Source organism: Taeniopygia guttata, chromosome 1 (assembly GCF_048771995.1).
Source record: "Taeniopygia guttata chromosome 1, bTaeGut7.mat, whole genome shotgun sequence".
In the NCBI taxonomy this organism is placed as follows: Eukaryota; Metazoa; Chordata; class Aves; order Passeriformes; family Estrildidae; genus Taeniopygia; species Taeniopygia guttata.
Window position 1 is genome coordinate 27768526 of NC_133024.1, and position 20937 is coordinate 27789462.

Genomic DNA, 20937 nt, shown 5'->3' on the forward strand with positions numbered 1-20937 from the left:
ATACGGACATTATTATTTTATTTACTTATTTTATTTACTGTCATGGGCAGAATCCCCATAGGATTTGCAGAGGTGAGGCACTGCAACACATCATGTCTTAGAAGTAGGTCAGAGGGTCATCTCTGGTTTTGCCAGTCTGAAAACCAACAAGGCTGGGACCTGTGTTCTCATGAGGAAGACTCTCAAACACCTTTAAGTGGACATATTCACCATCAGAAACTTGGACCTAGAAACCAAAAGAATAGGCAAGTGAGGATCATGGGCTCAAAGCAGGTTCAAACAAAAGGCTGTTCTTTACATTTTTGAAAGAACATCTTTGCTAGGATCTTAATTTTAGATGTACCTTCATTTTTACTTCAACAGCTCTTATCAAAGTCTGGATAGTAACTGGTGGCAGAAACTGTCTGCATCTGTAGAAAACTATTAAAAACCCTCAGACTCAGGTGAAGGGAGAATGAGCAGAACTGCTTGGGTGTGGAAGCACCAGAAGATGCAACAGGAGACAGGTTTTGATGGTGTCCTATTTCAGTCACCAGGATGGCAGCACGTTTTCTCACAACCTCCTGAAACACTCGTAGGAGACAATGAGGAAACCTCCATGATTTGGGGGTGGGACACAGTGCAAACACCATGTCAGCTCCCAAAGGGTACAGAAAGATCTAATACATAAAGACCTGCACATGGTCCTGAGAAGCAATGACAACCTGAAAGCCAGGATCCCTGGTCTGCAGAGTTATTCCAAACACACCAGTGCCTGAACAGGGAACCTGATGTACCCCAGTGCTTTTGGGAGTGCATGGGAGTGCCTGCAATAAATACTCTTACAAAGAAATTTGTCTTCCCTCCTAGAAAGTCCTCACATAAAGACTTGGTAGGAAGCTGTAAAATTTCATTCTTAGAGAGCCAAACACAACAGGTGCCAAACTCTCCCTCAGTGAGGAACACGGCAACTTTAATGCCGGAGGCTCCAAGAGGTTTTTACGTGCTTTGTGGTGGCTGCAGTGGGGCACTGTGCTTGGTCTGGGTTGCAGCTCAGCTGTAAGTCTGCTGGTAAAACATCAGTGAGGTGGAAGATTCAGAAATATAAAAGAATTAATCTTGTTAAATGCTAAAATGAGGAACTGTTTTCCATCACTGGTAAAATTCGGAAAGAAGAGACAAATCATCCATTTCCAGTGTTACAAATGGATTTCTTCAAAGTTCAGTAATACATCAATCTTTGTTTCTGAGTTAAGAGTTCTTTTAAGGAAGCACCTGGGAAAAACGAAGGTTTGGCAGCACCTGTCCTTCCTGATATCAACTAAGTATGAGAAGTGTGGAGCTAATGCTCACAGTGTCTCTCTGCAGAATTACTCTCCCCCAGATTTTACAGGCCAATTCCTCTAATAAATTATTCCCATTCCCTTGGAATATGACATACCCTGTCAGGCGCATGCCCACACATACATGTGAGGTTTCAGCAGTCACAGGCCATGCCTGCTCTGCTCCAAAGGCCAGCCTGCTGCTCAGCAGTGCTTGCTGGCCTTCAGAGGAAAAATACCCCCAGCCGTTTCTTCTGTGCTACTTCACAGAAAGCTGCTCACATCCATCGGTCAGGGTTTCCAGTAGAGAAGGAATGGTGCTATCAGAGGGCTCCAAATTAAGCATTACCCATTTTTTCTCTGCAGCAGAGAGGGGGTTTTGAAAATACAGAAAGAACCAGCAGGCAGGCTGTACCTCTGCAGCACCTGACACAGAACCAAAACATCAACACACCTACTTGCATGCAAAACTAGCCAGCAGATGTGTGCACTGCATTACAAAATTGACTCTATTTTTCCATCAGTTCCTTAAGCTGATTTCAATTTCATCCCATCAAACACAACTGAAGGACTCGGATATTATTCTGCCTTGAAAGGAAACAGGAGACTAGTTATACTCATTGAAATAATTTGAGTTGGGAAAGCAGTCTATAGTGCTTGAGGGGGATGATCCCAAAAAGCTTACCAGTCACATCTAAATAAGCACAGCAATTTTTTTATATTTATATTCCTGCTTACAGTAGTGCCAAACAGAGGAATTTAATAAGCATTTGGAGGTAGTCCCCACTTCTGTTACTCAGACAGTTTCCTATTATGTTTGCTCTCTTTCTAGCTGTAAGCCACTCTGCCAGTCACCTGTATAATTTCATTCCAAAACACTCCTACAAGATATACAAACCTTAATAAAGTACATGGTCCCAGCAACCACTTGAGTCTTATATACTATGGCTGTAAAGTCAGCACAGTTCGTGTTTGCCTGGCTTTGAAACTGTGGCTTCACCTGTAAAAAGAAAGGGAAAAATGATTGGCAGGTTGATACTTGGGGATTTTTTTCACATATACAACTCCAATTTTCATCCTTTCACACATACTCCCATAACGAATCTCCACAAAGTGACTGAGAGGACCCTCAAACCCCTTGTCCAAATCATCAATAAAGATGTTAATCAGAGCTGGCCCCAACACGGAGCCCTGGGTGCACCACCTCAGACCAGCCAGATGCAACCACCTCTCCCCGGGCCCGGCCTCCAGCCAGTTTTTTCACCCAGTGAGCAGTGCATCTGTCCAGGCTTCTTCAGTAGAAAGCTGCAGGAACTGGAGTCTCAGGCTTTACTAAGGTCCAGGGAAACAACATCCACAGCCTTTCCCTCATCCGCTCAACATGTCATGGAGAGATCAGGTTGGTCAAGCAGAACCTGCCTTGCATGAACCCATCCTGGCTGGGCTTGAATCCGTGGTTGCTGCACACGCTGTGTGATGGCACTCAGGATGAGCTGTTCCTTGACCTTCCCTGGAACTGAGCTCAGCCTGACAGGTCTGTAGTTCCCTGGATCCTCCTTCCTACCATTCTTGTAGATGTTCTTTTAGAGGGGCATCAAATTAGCCAAACTCCAGTTGTGTGAGACCTCCCTGATTCATCAGGACCACTGGTAATCCATGGACAATGGCTTGGAGAGCTCTTCCATGAGCTTCCTCAGTACCCTCAGGTGGATTCCATCCAGCCACATAGATTTACACCTGGAGAAGCAGGTCACTGTTTCCTGCTGGATTGTGGGAGCTTCGTAGTGTTCCTTGTCTCTGTCTTCCAGCTCAGGGAGCTGGTACCCTTAGGACAACTGGTCTGACTACTAATGATTGAGATGAAGAAGGGTTTAAGTACCTCATCCTTTTTTATAGTTTTTTGTGACAATGATTTCCCCAACATCCAGCAAATGATGGAGATTCTCCTTAGCCCTCTTTTTGTTGCTTATGTATTCTTAAGAACAGTTTTTGTCATTGCTTTTGGCAGTGAGCAGAGTTAAGTTCTAATAGGGGTTTTGCCTTTCTGACTTTCTACATAACCTCACAACACCTTTGTAATCCTCCTGAATTGCCTGCCCCATCTTCCATAGCTTATAAACTCTTATCTTTTACCCTGGGTTCCAGCTAAAACCCTCTGTTCAGCCAGTCCAGTCTTCTTCCCCACCAGCTTGTCTTTTGGCACATGGGGACACCCTGCTCTTGCACCTTTAGGATTTCCTTCTTGAAGAATGCCCAGGCTTCCTGGATCTCTTTGCCCTTCAGGACTGCCTCCCAAGGGACTCTTTCAACCAGTCTGCCAAAGTCTTCCCTCCAGAAGTCCAAGGTTTTGCTGTTGCTCTTCCTTACTTCTCCAAGAATTAAAAACTCTCCCATTTCATGATGACTGCATGACCACCACACAGAAAGCAGAGACAGTCCCTCCTAGGCTGGGTGGCGCAGTGCCCCTCTGCACGTGACACCCACACTGATGCCCGGATGCATTACTGAGTTTGGGCAGAGGAGCAGTGTCAGTGCCAGCCTGCTCAGGCTGCCCTGGGCCAGGCCGGCAGTACCTCAGTGCTTCTCACCACCCACCTGTTTCACAGGAACCCACTGAATTAATTAACTTTCCCAGCACAAGCACCTACAGCTGGCTGCCACTCCCATGACATTCCTTCCTAGCGGGAAGGCCACAGAAAGCATCCAAGAAACATCCAGATCATTTCCAAAGAGCCAGAAATTATCATCCTATTCAGCTTCCTCATGATCTCTTACCCCGCTCTTCTGCTGAGTAGCTTCCACAGGGTTTCTATCCTCAGGAACAGACAACTATACTTTCAGCTGAAGAGCTGCTAACTGGCAAACCAGGGAAATTTTAATTCCCAACAACCTTCCAGCTGACTGGGGCAGGGGCCTCCTAGAATGCGCCTAAGTAGCAACTTTTGGTGCATGATATTCCTCTCTCGGAATAAAACAAAACAAAGTCACTTCTCTCCAGTTTTGCTCTCTCTCCTTTGACCACTATATCCCCTATTTGTTATTTACAAGCTGAGCCATCAGTAAAATCAAGAAGGAAAACAGTGCCTTAATCCTCTGGTGAAAAAATGTAACATTCCTAGCTCTTATCTAACAGCATCCTAAACCCAACACATTCCTCAGTTTTGGGCAACAGCTGTAAAACAGGGAGACCAAATAAATAACATTCCTCAGCTCACTAATGATGGCTAGATACAAGGCACAGGTATAAGTAAATAATTGTGTAATCCCATGAGCAGACAGACCTTGGCATCCCAAGTTCTGCGAATGCTTCTCACAACTTCACTGAAATCATAGGAATTGCTTCCCTGCTCAGCAGAGCATAAAAGCCCCCAGAAATGCTTCATGAAATAGTGACACCTATGCTGGAAGGACTGCAGGATTTCCCCAGCACAAGGTTTCCACAAGAATATTTTCCATAGACAACTGTACCAAAGCCTCTGGAAAGGGGGAAAGAGCAGGAAGTGTTCTCTCTCCTGCTCTCAGCACAGGGCAGAAATTTCACCTTGAAGAAAATAAAGAGCAGAGAACAATCTGTATTCATTTTCCTGAAGTTACTGAGAACAAAAGAACACTAAAATTAGGATCAGTCCTTTTCTGGAATCAAACAAACTTTGCACTATCCACATTTCAGATTCCGTATATACCCTGTATTCTGGGGGCATTAACACTGCCCGAAACCAGCATTCACATTTTCAAGTGCCTGTTTGCTCACAGACACCCAAGTGCTGTGGTTACACCTCCAATACACACTGCAAGACTTCTGATGACCCATAAATAACACAGCACAGCATTGAAAATGAAGCTCAGTATCTAGTATGGTGCTTGAGGCATTTTACAGACTCATAAATTAAATTTCACAGCCCTCAGCTGGCCCCATCTTAAACATGAGGAAACAAGAATGGCAAATACACAAAGGTGCTACAAGTCCCTTGCTAGGGTCTTCCCTCCATAGGTAAAAGGGAATTTCTGATCTCTGCAAGTGCTGTTCTTTCAAACATTCCTGCCAGCATAGAAGGAAGAGTTGTACTGCTCCAAAGTAATACAGTTAGTGCCTCCCAAACAACTGTAGATCATTCATTTCTGCTCTGCAGTAAATCCATTTGTTCTCTGCAGTAAATCATCTCTGACTAACCAGTTACCCCAGACTCCAGCCCTCCCACATGTACATGTCCCAAACTCTGGTGACCCCAGCTGTGACTGACCAATAAAGCCCTGTAATGGAAGAAGGCTCAGAGGAGCTGGGGAGGGTGATGGTTCCACCCATGAAATTCAGGGAATAATGCAGGGTGTCACTGATCACAGCTTTTGCAAATGAGCTGACTTTATCTCAACACAAAGGCTGGCCACAGGGTGTTTTTGATAAATAGCTCTGTCAGTGGAGGGGACAATGTGGTGGCATAACTCCCCGAGTTCAGTAAGAGAAAGCGAACATGCCCCTGAGTTAGCCAGACCAGCATGTGGGGAGTGAACACATGGCTCTGCCCAACTCTGAGTATAAAAACTAAATGGTTGGACAAAAGCATTTTGAAGAAAACTGCTGGCTAGAGCTGACTTCAACCCACATCCCCCTTCCCAGTGATTGAGGATGTCCAGTGTGGTGACACAGAGGGTGTTATACACCAGGAGTGCAGATCACGCTGATATCCTCAGAGAACTGGGTTTGCAGTCGCTACATTTTGCTAAGAGTAACTCAGACCTACATCAAGTTGCCAGCATATTTGTATCACTCTGCTCAATCAGACACATGGAGTAACATGGAGTATCTTCTAATCAGTAAACTGGATGTTAAAGTTATCCCCTCCATCTGTAGACTATGGAAAAGAGCCCTGTCAGAATACTGGGCTGCCTGGTCTCAGTTGTAAGATCATGGAAGATGTGGAAGGATGCTGGATCGAAGGATGTGCAGACTCTGTCCTCAGTGGCATAGCAAAGGAGAGAGCTGGGAGCCCTGCACATCAGGTATAGTGAGTGTGCTGCAGTGTTGCCAATGCATTCAGCCCTGCTACTTCCTGGTTTTGTCTTCTCAAAGAGTTCCCGAGTACAATTGCCAAAGGGACAAGAGCTCATCTTTCAGAGGCAGAAGAGTGAAGACAATTGGGTGGGTGGGTGGAAACCCCTTTCATTCCTCAGGATGCATTTTGTACTTTCATTGAAAAGAGCTGCTGCACTACAGGGCATTAGAGGATCACATCTGTGTGAGGTGCTGCTCACACAGCTCTCCAGTTCAGGACCACTGCCTATAACCAACCACCTGGCACCTGGGCTCACTTAGTGGCCTGCCTTGTGCCAAGCTCATCTTGCCCCAGCAGCAGCCCCTGTATCACAGCTGTGACTCTAGAAAACACATAATGCCAGCAGGGAACACACAATTTAAAAGCTTTGTCCTGCATTTATAATTCTTTACTGCATACTAGCATCTGGTTTGTCCTATGCAGTCCTTCACTGAGGAATTAACTCTATCAGGTACAACCTTTTCCCTTCCAATATGCCACCTCTCATTTCAAACAAGTGACCTCACTGCTGGCATAGCAGAGCTGGGCTTGGAACTTCACACAGACATTAACTGAAGGGAGCCAGTACCATGCCTGGCCATGGACAGAGGAGACAGAGAAGTGGTTTGTCTCAGTCTTACCAAGGCACTTCCTAAATAGAATGCTGAGAAAACACTGCCAGTCGAGGGGATTCCCACTTTCAGCATGAGCTTCTTCAGTTTAAAACCTGTCTCAGTCTCCCAGGCTTTACACAAGCTTCAGAAATAGCATCTTTGCACACAACTTAATCTAGAGAGAGGGTGCAACTCACCTGGTTAACAAGCTGCTGAATTTCTGGAGTAGCTGGCTTGGTCTCAGATAAACCCCCAGTCATCATGGTGGCAAGTGACTTCTCTGAAATGGTGAGCAGCTCTGAAGAGGGAAGTTCAGCGCAGTCTGAGCAGAGTCCCCAGGTATCTCATATATACAGACACACACATGTGTCATAGAACCATGTGACCTGCAACATACAGAGCCTACCATTACTGAACTGGAGAAGGAGACAAAAGGGGGAAAGGGGGAGGGAAAGCAATGTAAAGCACTGGCAATATTATTAATAAATGTAAAAAGCACTCAAAGAAGTGCTTATGGTCTTCACATCCAAAAGAAAAGCAGACATCAGCCTCCAGTCACCCACATCTTAAAGAGAGTCGGTTTGGGCTGCAGCTGGAATTTCTTGCTTCCCCACCCATGTGCAGAAGATTAGGCGGAGATCTTGAGAAACAAATCAGACACACCCAGTATTTCCCAATACCTTTACTGATCAGAGGATGATGCAGCACTTGCCTTAACGTAGGTCCCGTTTAACTTGAAATTTTATTCTCTCAAAATCCTTCCAAATGGGGAAACACAACTAGACAGCATCTTACATCCAGTGACTTGACTTCCCTCTGCCTGACCAAAAAGCTGACAAGGTAAACACCAGCATCAGAAGTAGAAAATAATTCCATCCCAGATTCAGGTAAGTACTGAAAACAAGGTATTTCTGCTCCTTTCCCATCAAACCAAGAGCTGCATTCAGGCAATCATAATAGCAACTGAATGTGCAATAAAATCTGCTTTTTAACTCTAGTGCCAATTTCCTGGAAGACAAAGTACAATCAAAAAACACAAAAGCTGTCCCATTTTCAACGTATGCTGTTGAAACAAATCACATGAGAACATATAGTCAGAAGTATTCATTCTGCAGTTACAGTGTCATGGCACAATCAGCCTCATGAATGTGAATGCACAAAGCTCAGAATCAGCTGGGGGAAGGCTAATAACTGCTAGCAACCCTCCCTGGTAAGGGAGAACTAACACTTCAAGATCACAGATAAAATTACTCCCTGTCAATATTCCTGCCATCCCCCTCAGCAGCAAATAAGAGGAATGTTGTTCTAGAGCAAGGACCAGAGAATCAGGAACAGACCAGACACTTTTTAGTCTGTAGGGGCAGGTACATGGCAGCAGATGAAATGAGAATATGTGCTGCACACAGGCAATAGGCATTTCTGCTGGGATCAGTATTAGGGAATTTGCTAGGAAGAGGTGGGTTTATGGCAATAGCAACTTATCTGTGTCCTGCCCATACTACTGAATCTCCTCCTCACAGATAACAAATGATACAAGACACTGTAAAAAGTACTTCAGATCTGACTTCAAAACCAGGGGTTTTGGTAGAAAGCCCCTGAAACTGAGAAACTGGGGCTATAGGAGCCCTATACTCAACAGTATTAATGAGTATTACAGCATGTTACTGAAAAAGATATTGCAGAATTTTCTAGACTTGAGCAACAGTGCTATGGAAGCAGACAAAAAGCATTTGAGGAAAGTTCATTTTCCTGAGAATATTTTTGTGAACGGAGAGAAAAATCCTTCCTATACTCAGCAATAAAGGGAGTGGCAGCTGATAAAACTGGAATTCTGCCACTTTCAACAACTTCTCTCCAGATGAGGAGTCCCTCAAAGTCCTATTCATGGAGCTGATGACAACTCAAATCTTCTTTTGTATAAGAGCTTGCTGATTCACTCAAATGCTGATCATGTTCCACACCCCTTATTCATACAGCAGGACAGATAAGTTAAGGAACTGGAAGACCCAGTTCACCTTACTAAGGCCAGAAATCAGAGAATGTGTCCAACAACTGCACAGCACCAGTACTAAACAGGGTATTTTATAAACCTGTCCACTCACCAGGACACAGAACCTGCTAATTTCCTTGGGAAGGGATGTTAAGATCCCTAGGGCAGTAGTACTCTCCTGGAGAACTCTTGATTCTGTCTAGCAATGAATACACTGAGCACAAAGTCTAGGAGGGTTCATTTATAATTTTGGAAAGAATCTAGGTGTGAAACTGAAGATATTAATGTTGCATGGAAATCATTCACTCCATATTTCTGGGTTTGCTGCTTTTTTACTTTAAAGCATAACAACTTTTTTTTTCTTTTTTTTTTTTTTTTTTTTTTTTTTTCCTGGAATGCACAGTTGTGCAGAAGGGGAAAAAAAAAATCAAGCCTAAGTATCAGCAAGTTGATGCTGAAGTTTACAGAGTCAAACAGACTGTTTCCTTTCCATGGCAGTGCTAATGGCTGTCCCAAAATACCAAAAAGTGGTATTTCTAAGACTGGGATGCAGTATTTCAAGTATTTCATTAAACCACTTTGAAGTGCTGACATTTCACAGACCTGTGATCAAAGATGACCAGAGGCAATTGATAAACATTATCTGGGGCAATCTCCACCTCCACCCGCCCTTCTCTACATCAAGTTTTGGATGTAATGAACCACGATTTGGAGCACTGCCTTGAAAAGAACAGCTGCCTCCATGTCATCTCTTGCACAACAAGGTGAGTGTGCCCCCTGTGATGTTTGAGATGTGGCTGGTATCACGTACCAGGTCAGTCTACTCTTCATCAGCACAACTGGCAGCTTCCTCTCATGACACTGTGCTGCTGCTATCCTGGAGAATCTCTGCTGGGAAACCACCACTGGCATTCTGTACAGCTTTGAAGCTGAGTAACATCTTGCACCATGTACTATTCCAACACAGATCTTTACCATTGGCAGACCACTACTCTCTGGTCCTGTTTAAGCAATTTTAAGAGTGCCAAGCTATTGCTGATAAAAACACCAGTACAAAAAAAAGCAAACAAAATAACCTCCACCAAATCCAAACCCCAGGGTCATGTACTGACAAGTAATTTTTAAACCAGGAATGAAGTCAGCTCTGTAGAAATGATTGTGAAAGCCAAGTCAGTAAGGTAAGTCTTCTGGTTTCACAGTGACATGTAATTGTGGCTGGACATGACATGGTCTGAATGTCTTTAAGAGCTTCTAGAGGAAAGCAGCCCTCCATGTACCAGGTGAAGATCTGTTCTCATCATCACAGGAACAACAGCCTTGATTTTCAACGTGCTAGTCTGCAAAAAAGGCTTCCCCTCCTGCTACCCATCCCAATTTTGAAAGATTTCATTGTACATGAAAAAGGATCAACAGAAACCTGACCTTCAGCAGCACAAAGTTATCATGGCCCAGCCTATGCTGAGCCTCTTCCTCTCAGTCTGCTTCAAGACAACTGAAATCTACTGTTAAAAATATTCTATAAAGAAATTACCTGTTTCATCAGTCTTTCATGCCTACAGGCTGCAGAAGACAACAGCACTGAATGCTAGAAAAAGAACAACACATCTTTCTATTTCACAGAAAGAAAGATGCACAAGCTTGAGAGGACTTTCCAAGCATGTGGGATCTGCCCACCTCTATTCACCACTTGCAAGCATTGGGAAAGCCCCAGTGGGAGAGGCAAGGCACCCACAGGACTCTGGACACAGCCATCAGCTGTGCTCAAATGTCTTTACTTGCAGAAATAGAACTTAAAACCAGAGAAAGGAAGAAATTCTGCTGTTTGTAGTGTCCACTATTTGACCCCCATATGACAGCAAACAGTAATTTTGTAACTACCTCAATGGTAATGTTGAAGCAAGGTTCAATCCCTGACTAAACACCATCCTGGAATCCTCAGGGGTCCCTAGACACAGAATTTACCTGCCTGTGTTCAGTGTGGCACACAGCTCACACCGATGCTGTTTGCACACATTCCAGAACATCCCGCTCCACACGCAGCTCTGAGGCTCTCAGGAACCAGCAGAGCTGCGTCCTCCTGCCCGCACCCAAAGTGTGGCGTGCAGTTCCATTTACTCACCTTTGTGTTCCATCAAGTTCAACAGCAACGTTAAGCAGCCTCTGAGCCACCAGATTTGCTGTGGACTATTGTAAGAGACACCCTCTGTGCTCAGAGCAAACTATATAAAGCAATTCAATGTCTTACTGCAACCCTCTGTATGCAATCACCCCAAGAAGGGATGCTGTGGATTCAGGAGTCTTCTCATGGTAGCAGTTTCCCATACTCAGGTTTGTATAGGACTACTAGCTTGGCCTTATATTCAAACTGAAAAGAATTCTATGTTGTGCTGATTTCTTGGTGTTGTGGGTTTTGGGGTTTTTTAACATAGTTTTCCTCATAACTAATGCAAAAAAGAAAAAAAAAATCTGTGTATCACATCCATTTCACAGGTAATTTAGCACAGCATCTGCTTAAGTGAAGAAGCCTTCCACAACAGCTGAGCGAACATCTGGATGGATAAAGGAAGACAATGATTAATCCTCATTACAGTCTCTAGTTTATGCAGAAATAAAAAATTATTATTTCAAGACTATTGACCCAAGTCTATACACACTCGTAGAAGTTTCTATTGTACACTGGCTTAAAAGGATAATTTGTCCTTGCAGTTGATCCAAGCCCTGGAGAGAACAAATATTTTAGACACCTATCCTAGAGTGTCTAATAAATAATAAAGTACCAACTTTGAAATCAAAACTTACTGTTCTCAACATCTCATTAACTGACCATCATCTCCTGTTGAAATTTCATTAGTGCCAATTCAGCCCTGAGTGATGAGCAGTATTTGATTTACACTTTGATGATAAACAATTATAAGAATTCAATAGCTGAAGAACAAACACATTTTCTGCTTTCAGAGTTGCAGAAAAACAAGGAGAAATCTTCAAGAATGAGTGCTCCAACTCAATGTTCTGCATAAAGCAGTTGCAGTACTTTGAGAAAAAAAGAGCATCTATAAAACAGATGTTGCTGCACAGATCTTTGCCAGCTCTCAATAACACAGGTACATTCCTTCATTTACTTCCCACTCTCTATATACACAAAGCTTTAAGGATGTGTGAGTAATTTCATTGCTATTGCTGAATTCCAAAGTGTTTGCAAGACAGGGCCTGTATTTTCAGTGCTCTGTTTAAGTTCAGTGATTCTTAAGATCATATCAGCTGGCAACCACACAGACCTTGTCACTTGACTGTAAGCCTATCTGAGATAAAAACAAAATAAAAGTAAAATATACAGGTGTAATTGCAGCAATTCAGCTTTCCTCCTACTTATCTGCCTTTAAATGCTGTGTTACTGCAGGGGTGCTGCATTCAAGCTTTCTAAACACAACACCATGGCCAGGATCAGCAGGATCAGGTATGCACAGCTGTTTCCTCAACAGTTCACAATTCACCTTTAGAACTGCTCTTAAATATTCAGAGAGAGGGACAAAAAAGGGTCCCTGGACAGTCTCATTCCCAAATGAGAGACATCTTCAGCTCCAACCTTAAGTGGTTTTAATCGACACCACATCCCCTATATACAGGAAAACTCCAGAACTTGGAAACACAGACCAAAGGGCAGCAAGCAACAGATGCTGCCTGTCAGCGTTGCAGGAGCAATGGCAAACCTGTACCTATACACAGCTCTGAGCCACTGCTGCTCATGTTGAGCAGTTCAGAACCAAGGCTGGTCTCTTCTTACTTTCAGAAATGCTGAATCTACTACACTTGTTGATCAGTCTGCAATTTTTACTTCCTTTCATACTTCAGCAGATTATTTCCACAGAAAGACCATGTTCACTGATATTTTAGCAGGCACCAGCTCAGGGAGAGCCTTCTCCTCCCTGCTCAGGATAGGTTTTACTCTTTCTTCCCCTCTGGGATCACTGAAGCTGCAGAAGTTCAAGAAAGATGCCAGTTTTGCATTCTGATTGAAAATTGTTTTAATACTATAAAACTCATTTGTTCACATAGTTTGTACAAAAGATGAGTTGTTTTCTCTTAATTACAGGAGAATTATTTCAAGTTGAGAATTCATCTAAGTAGGTCCAAAACAAAACAAGACTGGGTTCTACTGGTTCTGGAGGGTCCCAATTCAGCTCACCCAAGGTCTCTTTCCAGTTTGGCTCTCACAGTTATGGACCACCTTGATGGAAAATACCCCACATCATCATTGACTCTTCGGAGGCTTGTAGTGAATTCGGCACCGCTCGTTAAATACCTGAGACACCAAAACAGAAGAGCAAAAGTGAATCAACCCCATCCAGGAAATGAGCAGAACTTCACAGACAGTTCAGCAACTACTTCTTCATGTAGCACCCATCTTAAGCTGCCCAGCTCTGAGGTATCAATAAATGGCACTTACCAAGACATCCATCTCCATTCACCTCCACTCCTGGCTTTAGTAAATCCAAAGTCTGCAGCCTGATGTTGGGAGACTCCACAGCACTAAAGTGTTCTCCCTCAGAAAATGCAGACTCTTAATCCTGGCAGGCTGTTACCATCAAAAATGCTGATGCCTTTTTGTTTTTAAAAGAGAGGGAAATAATCATGGGAAGGCTCCTGAATGGTTGTGTTCTATTAGGTTCACTCTGGCATTCAAACTTGGGTGCTGTATTCCTGTCTTTCCTGAGCAGGCACATTTTACATTGGCATGACAGCCAAGACGAGGGGCAAGGGCTCCTGAAAGCCACATGCACACTTCCAGTGACCTGCCTGCCTGTGCCAATGCTGCCAGCACTCCCTGCAAAGGGCACAGCACCCCTGCCTCACTCACCTCTGGCACCTTCTCTGGGTAAAATTTAGCCTCCAGAACTGGATGCTGAGGATCGTGTATATTTAGCTTCAACTGCTGCCATCCTGCCCTAAGGAGGGCCAAAAAACATGACTATTTAAAGTAAGGCAGTCTGAATCCAAAGCAAAACACACAGCCTCCCACAAAGGCTGCAAGTGCTCTTCATAAGCCATTTAGTTATTTATCAGTTTTTATCCAAACTTGTCCAGCACAAGTCCTGAAAGCGACACAAGCACCACCTGACACCAAGCTGAGGCTCTGACAGGTCATTTGTTGGTTGTCCCACCAGCATTCCCACAAGAGCATGTTTTGCCAAGCTGTCCAGAGATGTGGCAGAGCCAAGTGCCTGTGATCATTAGGATATGAAGTCTCATGAACTCTCCCAATGGCTTTATGTGCAAAGTGAGTGATCTTGTAATTTTGGGGAAGTTATCCAACACTTTATATAAATATACAGTTTCAAGCTCTATCTTCCTAGAATCTTCTACAGCAGATCTTATTCACAGTTCAGAACCTATGGCAACTTCAGCAAAAGTGAAGCCTGGAGCACACATTAGTTACAGCATTGCTTCTCAACAATTTTGGAGCAATTTTCAACTACCTTTCAAATTTAATTTATTTAAAGAAATAGACATGTATTACAAACTGATTCATACTGCAGAAAGCAAAAGCTGTGATACAGTTTTTTCACACACAATAATGTGCAGCCATTATGTTACCACATGGAATGGACCCCTCTGGAAAAGTTCAGATGAGGTAAAGGTTTGAGATGAGTGATAGGATGAAACTGTAGAAATTAAGAGCAAAAAACATGAAGTCCAATTAAGAAACATTTTACTCATAAACAAATCACACCATTTTTTGTCCATTGTCTGTTAATGATATTTTAATGGAATAATGTCTAAAAGGGTGTTGGAAATGCTCTCTAAAGCACTGCAAGGGTCTCTAGCATCAAACAACACACCAGCTTGCTTGCTATCACACTAACTTTCAAAGTATCTTCAACAGTAACTCCACAACCTGTGGCAGGAAGATCAACACTGCACTCTGACTAACACTGCCTCCTACTTTTAGGATCACTGGCTCACAGATCTTAGTGTGTTACTAAGGCCATTTAACTCCACCGGTCTACCTGTGAAGTGCTTATTCTCATTTATCAGACATTTTTCAGGAAAAGCAATGGCTGAGAAACATTAAAATGCATGTTACTATGCAAAAGTTTGATTTTGCTGGCTTTTACATATTTGTATAAACCACTCCAACAATGAACTCCAATCTGGAGGTGCTGGACAGAGACTAATGCAAGTGTCTTGTTTGAAACTCAATTCCTTGTTTGGTATCATCCAAATTCCACGTGCATTTCTCTAAAGTAGCATCTTCTGTATGCCACTATTGCTACAGTCAGCCAGCATTTAAAAATCTGTTTCCTAATCAGATTTTTCCAATTAGTTTTCAGTTATTTAGGATTAATGGAAATACACAAGTGTACTTCCCAACCAGAAGTCTACAACAGTGAAACACCAGCCTGCACACCAATAATCTTTCCTGTTACTTTAATGTAACAAATTGCATTCACTCTGCAACCATGACTGGTTCTAACTGACATTTTAACAGGCAGCTAAAGGAGAAATTAATGTGTATATTCAGAGCACAGTACAGCAGAGCTGGAGATAAAACCCAGAAGTATTTATCCTTTCAAGCCCCACTCTGAACACTGGCTGGGGAATATAGCAGCAGGCTGAAGTACCCCTGCACCATGCATACCTCACTGTTTATAAACTCTCCATCTTTAGGAAAAATTAAACAGTTTTGCCACCAGTAAAAGCTTAATGCAGCTACAAGAAGCCTCTGGGATCATTACTAAATTTGGTGCTTCAGAATGAAGATTAGGGTGGGGGCTGTTCCCCTATAGCAGAGTCACCGTAAAATATTTGCCCCTGGTGACCTGCAGCATGTTGTTGTTAATGCTGTGGCATTGCTTAGTCAGATCTGAGTGGGTTTAAAATTAAACTGAAGTGCATGCTTAGCTTTTTTTGGGACAGTACAGAGGTGTACTGATGACAAAGCATATGCAGAAAACTCTGGAAATGCTCATTTCATCAGGTTACTGATGAACACCCAAGACATAAAGCTGTATTGGTTTTACACTGGTGCAATCTAGAGGACTAAAATCATGAAGTAGGGATTAAAAAGGAAGGTGCAGCTAGGACTGGCTATTTGCAAAAATACTTTTTGCATTTAGAGAGGGAAAGAGGTTCTCTCTGCAGCACTGAAAGCTCTGAGAAGCTACATCAAACCAGCAAAGGATGCCAGATGTGAAATGCTGCAGTGACACAACACAGCCACCTCAGAACTTAAGCTCAGTGCTAAAATCACCAGCTAGACTTCGGGGCCATCATCCAGAGGGTGATCTGCACCCTCTGCTGACACAGGAGAGACACGGCAAGGCTGCCCTTTGCACCACAGAGTGTCTGTTCAGGCCCAAAGAAACTCCATCAGGAAAAGGTTCAACTTCTACAGCCTCACCCTCCCCTGGGCTCTGCTCAGAGTTGTGATCAGCACCAGATACAGGCAAATCTGAAAGACTCTTCTCTCAGACATTGTATGAGGCCCTGAAAAGCTCTTCAGAGAAGTCACCACAGAAAAGCCTACAAGTGCTCAGCCACTGGCAAGGGGGAGAAAGGGACACAGGGAATAATTCACAGTCCTTCCTCCATGCTAAATCAGAGGCTTTTCTTCCCTTGGCAGTGCAACTGAAGAGCTTTGATCTCTGCATACACAACTGGGAAAATGACTGACTTGAAGCATTTCCCCCAGCAGTGCCCTCATCTATTTCCAGTTAATCTGCTTCACAAGGCACCAGTCCCACACCTCCAGTGCAGGACTGTCTGTTGGGACAGGACATCATCACTATTAAATGACTGAGTACCTTCCAGCTTCTGTCGTTTACCACTTCTTCAACATTGAGCTCCGACTGCATCAATTTCAACTGCAGAAAATAACAGATAAAAGGGTTATTGTCAAACTGCAGCCTTCAGTATTTAGTACCAATGCAACTTTCCAGCTCCTAACCCCAGCACCAGGTGCACACCTCCTCTGATTGTGCAAACCAAAGGACACAATGTATAATCACCCTGGGAGCCTGTCCCTTCCAGTCAGCCAGTGCTCAAGGCACACACAGCTCTGCAAGGGCACAGTGAAGGCAGACTCACAAAGCAAGCCTGGCAGTAGATCCTAATTACTCATGCTCTATTCCTAAATAATGCCCATCAAGATATACTAGCAATTAACTGATTAACATTGATGGCTTCACAGGCACAAATAACTGCACCTAAAGCAAGCACTGAGCACAGGGAATGCCAGGGCTGGGGTTTGCCCTGCAGCCTTGAGTTGCCACATTAGAGTCATATATGAAGCTGGCAGCAAAGCTACAACTCCAGCTAGGATTCTGGATTTAAAACTAAGGTATGAACAGACCCTCTCTGCTTCATTTGCCATCTAGTCAGTGCACTGACCAAAAAGGTTTGCAGTCTGATCATGTGTTGTTTGTGCTGTCTGAACCAGTTAGTATTTTATGTCATCACTGCAGGACAAATCAGCTCTACACACATGCAAAAGCTCTGGCAAGAAGTACCACCAATACACAGTTTTTGAGCACTCACTTGACCTGTGAGAAGGGTAAGAATCTCTGTTTCACACCTATTAGAAACCCTGAGGGGCAGGTGTGACAGTTGTGTTTGGGTAATTTGGTCTTGAGGAGATTTAAGAACCATCTGCCATTTTGCCCAAATTTAGGACGTGTTCTTGTCGGAGTCTTTAACACAACAGACAAAGAGTCAGAGTTTATCCATTTTCAATACACGGTTCCAATTAGAAGCCTGGTGAACAGGTGCAAGCAAAGACAGCAATCCCACTAAAAACCTTCCAAGTAAGATATCCAAGGACACAGAGTTGCTACAGCTGTTGGATGCACTTTCCCCAACTCAACAGGACTTCAATCTGTTTTAAATAACAATCCAGCATCCAGAGTGACTGATGACCAGGATAAGTTTCTATAAAATAAACACTCGGAGGATCTTTAATAGTTCAAAGAAACTACTCCTCCGAGTTTTCTCATTCAGTGACCCAGAAGTAATAATTATGCATGAAGTTGTACAACTAGCAGGATGAGAGAAACACACATAACAGGGAAAAGAGATCTGTATTGCAAACAAGTTAACAGATATTTGAAATTCCCAATCTTAAAACTAGGATGTGTTCTGTCAAAATAGCTTTTCTGACTTGTAGAAAAAACACAATTCTGTGTTTTGGAGAGCCAAAGAAAAAAAAATCAGGGGATCACACCTCATAGGGTTCAATTACAAATCTGAGGTGATCTAATAAAAAATTTCTGAGATGTGTGTAAATCATGAATTGCTTTTAATATTTGAAGCAACCTCCAATCATTAAACACTTTCATTGTGATCCTCTCAATGTTCCCAGTAAGAGATTTTGGGCTTGGTAACTAAATGGTTTAAGGAACTGGCTGTGCTAACAAAATTTGTAGAAAATACTAAGCAACCACCCCAGTTTTATAAACTAATATCCATGCTTGTTGGCAGTTCAATAAGTGAGGCTTTAAGAATAAAACTACTCATCTGCCACATGGTTCTCTCAGTATCCTTTTCCTTAAAAAAGCAGCCCTGGAAATGAGGAGAGAACTTCAGTGGGGTTCCCAGAAGTCTCTCTCACACCATCACAAGGCACTCCAAATATTAATCCAAGAAATACCAACCAGCAAAAAGGTTGTGTAAGTGGAATTCAAGGTTGCCTGGGAGCATCTTGTAGTGAACAGGAAAAGTTAAGCTGTGCCTTGGTCTTCTCAGTCAGTGAATGTTAGAATCCACCACAGGAAATAATGTGTGTTTTTCTACAGTATACATGTAAAAGAATCTCAGGAAATGCTCCAGTTGCAGGATAAAACCAGCTCTCTGCCTTGAGGCCTTGGGAAAAATAATTCTCACAAGACCCAACAAGAGCCAATGAGAACTTTGGAAAAGACTGCTTGACTCAGAATCCACTGCAGGTTCTCTCCATCACACTGGTCTTTCCGTTTGGGAAAGATACCCACTTCTTCCTCTGTAAGTGATCTCTCAAAGGCCCCATCACTCACCTTTGTCTGCTCTTTCCTGAGTTGCTTTAATAATGCTGCATCTTCATGGGCCTTTTCCCTCTCTTCTTTGAGAGTTTTCACTACGGCGGAAGTCTGAGAGATGCAGTTTTTGATGATTCTTTCTCTGTTGGTGTGAGCATCCATCAACTAAGTGGGGAGAAAAAGAAACTCACAGTGACTCATCAGAGAATAAAAACCTCCTAGTTATAAGTTTAAATAGACACTTTCTAAAGTCATGGTATTGCTGTGCCTACAGAAATCCCTTTGAATTCACAATCCACATGTGGGAAACAACACAGCTACTCTCACCTTAGATTATCCTGTCATTCTTGCTCTTACCAAGTTGATCAAAAGTCAAAGGTAAACATGAGGAGTCTTGCAGAGCAGCAGAAAAAGCAAGCACCCTTTTAAAAAGATCCTCAAAGGATCAGTATTGCAGAACAAAGAACTGCCCTGCATGGTTTTAAACTGAAGCAGTGTGTGGAGATGATGAGCAGGGCTGTTAGTAATACACAAAGCAGGATCTCCCAAGGCAGTGTTTTCCTCAGACACTGAGGATGCTTTACTGGCCACTGCACACGACAAAGCAGCAGAAAGGGAGCTGAAAGTGGAAGGTGTGCACACTCACAGACTCGTACAGCTCTCTGCACGTCTGGCCAGGATCAACTTTCCCCACAAAGGAAGCTGTTGGAATCGTAGTGTTTAATTCATGAACAATTCTATCATCGATTGTCCTCATCACCCTGAGCAGTTCCTGTATTAAAAGAGAGAAAGAGACTCGGTTATATCTCTCAGAAAAGCCTACTACAAAAAAATTTGCATAGTTAAGCATTTTAAAAGAAACTAAATAGTGTTCCTTACAAAGAGCTAGCAGCACACCGAAGGAGCAATCCCACATGCAGGAGTATGTGCTGCAAACCACGGAGTTTCCTTGGCAGCAAGGGCCAGAGCAGGGGTGAGTAACTCATGCCCCCTGAAGTCCCCTGGCCCTGCAGGCAGCATGGACAGGCTGAAGAGCCTGTGCCCAAGTCCCTGACCCCACTTCCACACGGGAAACTGGGACCAAACCTGCACCAAAACAGAAACCTGCACCAAAACGGCAAACTTCGAATAAAACCCCCCCTAGCATTCTGGGGGCCGTGAAGCTGAGCTGGGAGAGGTTTATGTTGGATAGTGGGAAAAAGTTTTTCACACAGAGCGGCAGAGCACTGGGACAGGCTCCTCAGGGCAGTGGCCACAGCAGCGAGCCCGACGGAGCTCAAGATGTGTTCGGACACTCTCAGGCACACGATGTGACCCTTGGGGCGTCCTGTGCAGGGCCGGGAGCTGGACTCGGTGGTTCCTGAGGGTCCCTAGCTCCTCAGGACATTCTGGGATCCCGCGCTGGAGACACAGCCGGTTCCCACGGCCCCGCCGGCCTGGGCCCTGCTCGCCCCGCCGAAGGCACGGGTGGCACCCCCGCTCCCGCACACGCCGCGGAGGCGCCCACGGAGCTCCCGCCGCCCGCGTGGCTCCCGCGCCGCGAGCGCTGCGTCCCGGGAAAGGCGGGAAGGGGAGGGAGCCGGCCGCGCTCCCGCCGGAGGAGAGGGGAGAGGGAAGAGAGAAGAGAGAAGGGGAGGGAAGAGGGAAGGGAGAGGAAGGCCGGACCCGCTCCCCTCCCGCCGCATCCCGCCGGCACCGGGGTCACCTCGCGCGGGGCGTGCTCCCGCGGGGCCGCTCGCGGGAAGGGCCGGGAGCGCGCGGCGCGCGGGAGGGGCGGCGGCAGCGCCCGGCCCGGCACAGCCCGGCCCGGCCCGGCTCGTCCCCGCCCGCCCCGCGCGGGTTACCTGGAACTCGGCGAAGTCCTCGCAGCTCGCGGCTCCGCCGGGCGCCGCCATCCTGGATCGGCCGAGGGAGCCGCGGCGCCCAATCCGGCGGGGAGCCGGGATGACGCGCGGGGCGGAGCGGGGCGGGACCCGCCGGAGCGCGGCCCCCGGC

General features: G+C 44.7%; 2 protein-coding genes across 2 annotated transcripts; both read right to left on the reverse strand.

Annotated features, from left to right (window-relative positions):
• Positions 1 to 9: 9 nt before the first annotated feature.
• LOC100228799 (cystatin-A) lies at positions 10 to 7493 on the reverse strand. Its single transcript, XM_002197483.7, has 3 exons — positions 7143 to 7493; positions 2200 to 2301; positions 10 to 226 (listed from the first exon to the last, which is right to left on the reverse strand). The coding sequence occupies exons 1-3, from the start codon at positions 7206 to 7208 to the stop codon at positions 98 to 100; spliced, it is 297 nt and encodes a 98-aa protein (XP_002197519.2). The 5' UTR covers positions 7209 to 7493; the 3' UTR covers positions 10 to 97.
• A 5446-nt stretch (positions 7494 to 12939) lies between these two features.
• On the reverse strand, positions 12940 to 20849 carry MIX23 (mitochondrial matrix import factor 23). Its single transcript, NM_001245808.2, is given in 5 exon segments — positions 12940 to 13235; positions 16738 to 16797; positions 18961 to 19107; positions 19589 to 19714; positions 20787 to 20849. Coding segments are annotated over 5 exon segments (435 nt in total). The 5' UTR covers positions 20838 to 20849; the 3' UTR covers positions 12940 to 13184.
• Positions 20850 to 20937: the final 88 nt, after the last annotated feature.

Coding starts and splice junctions, on each gene's coding strand:
- LOC100228799 (XM_002197483.7), bottom strand. CDS start 7,208: ATGATGACTGGGGGTTTATCTGAGACCAAGCCAGCTACTCCAGAAATT. Junction 2,302..7,142: donor TTCAGCAGCTTGTTAACCAG/GTGAGTTGCACC, acceptor TTCTTTTTACAG/GTGAAGCCACAGTTTCAAAG. Junction 227..2,199: donor GGACCATGTACTTTATTAAG/GTTTGTATATCT, acceptor TTTGGTTTCTAG/GTCCAAGTTTCTGATGGTGA.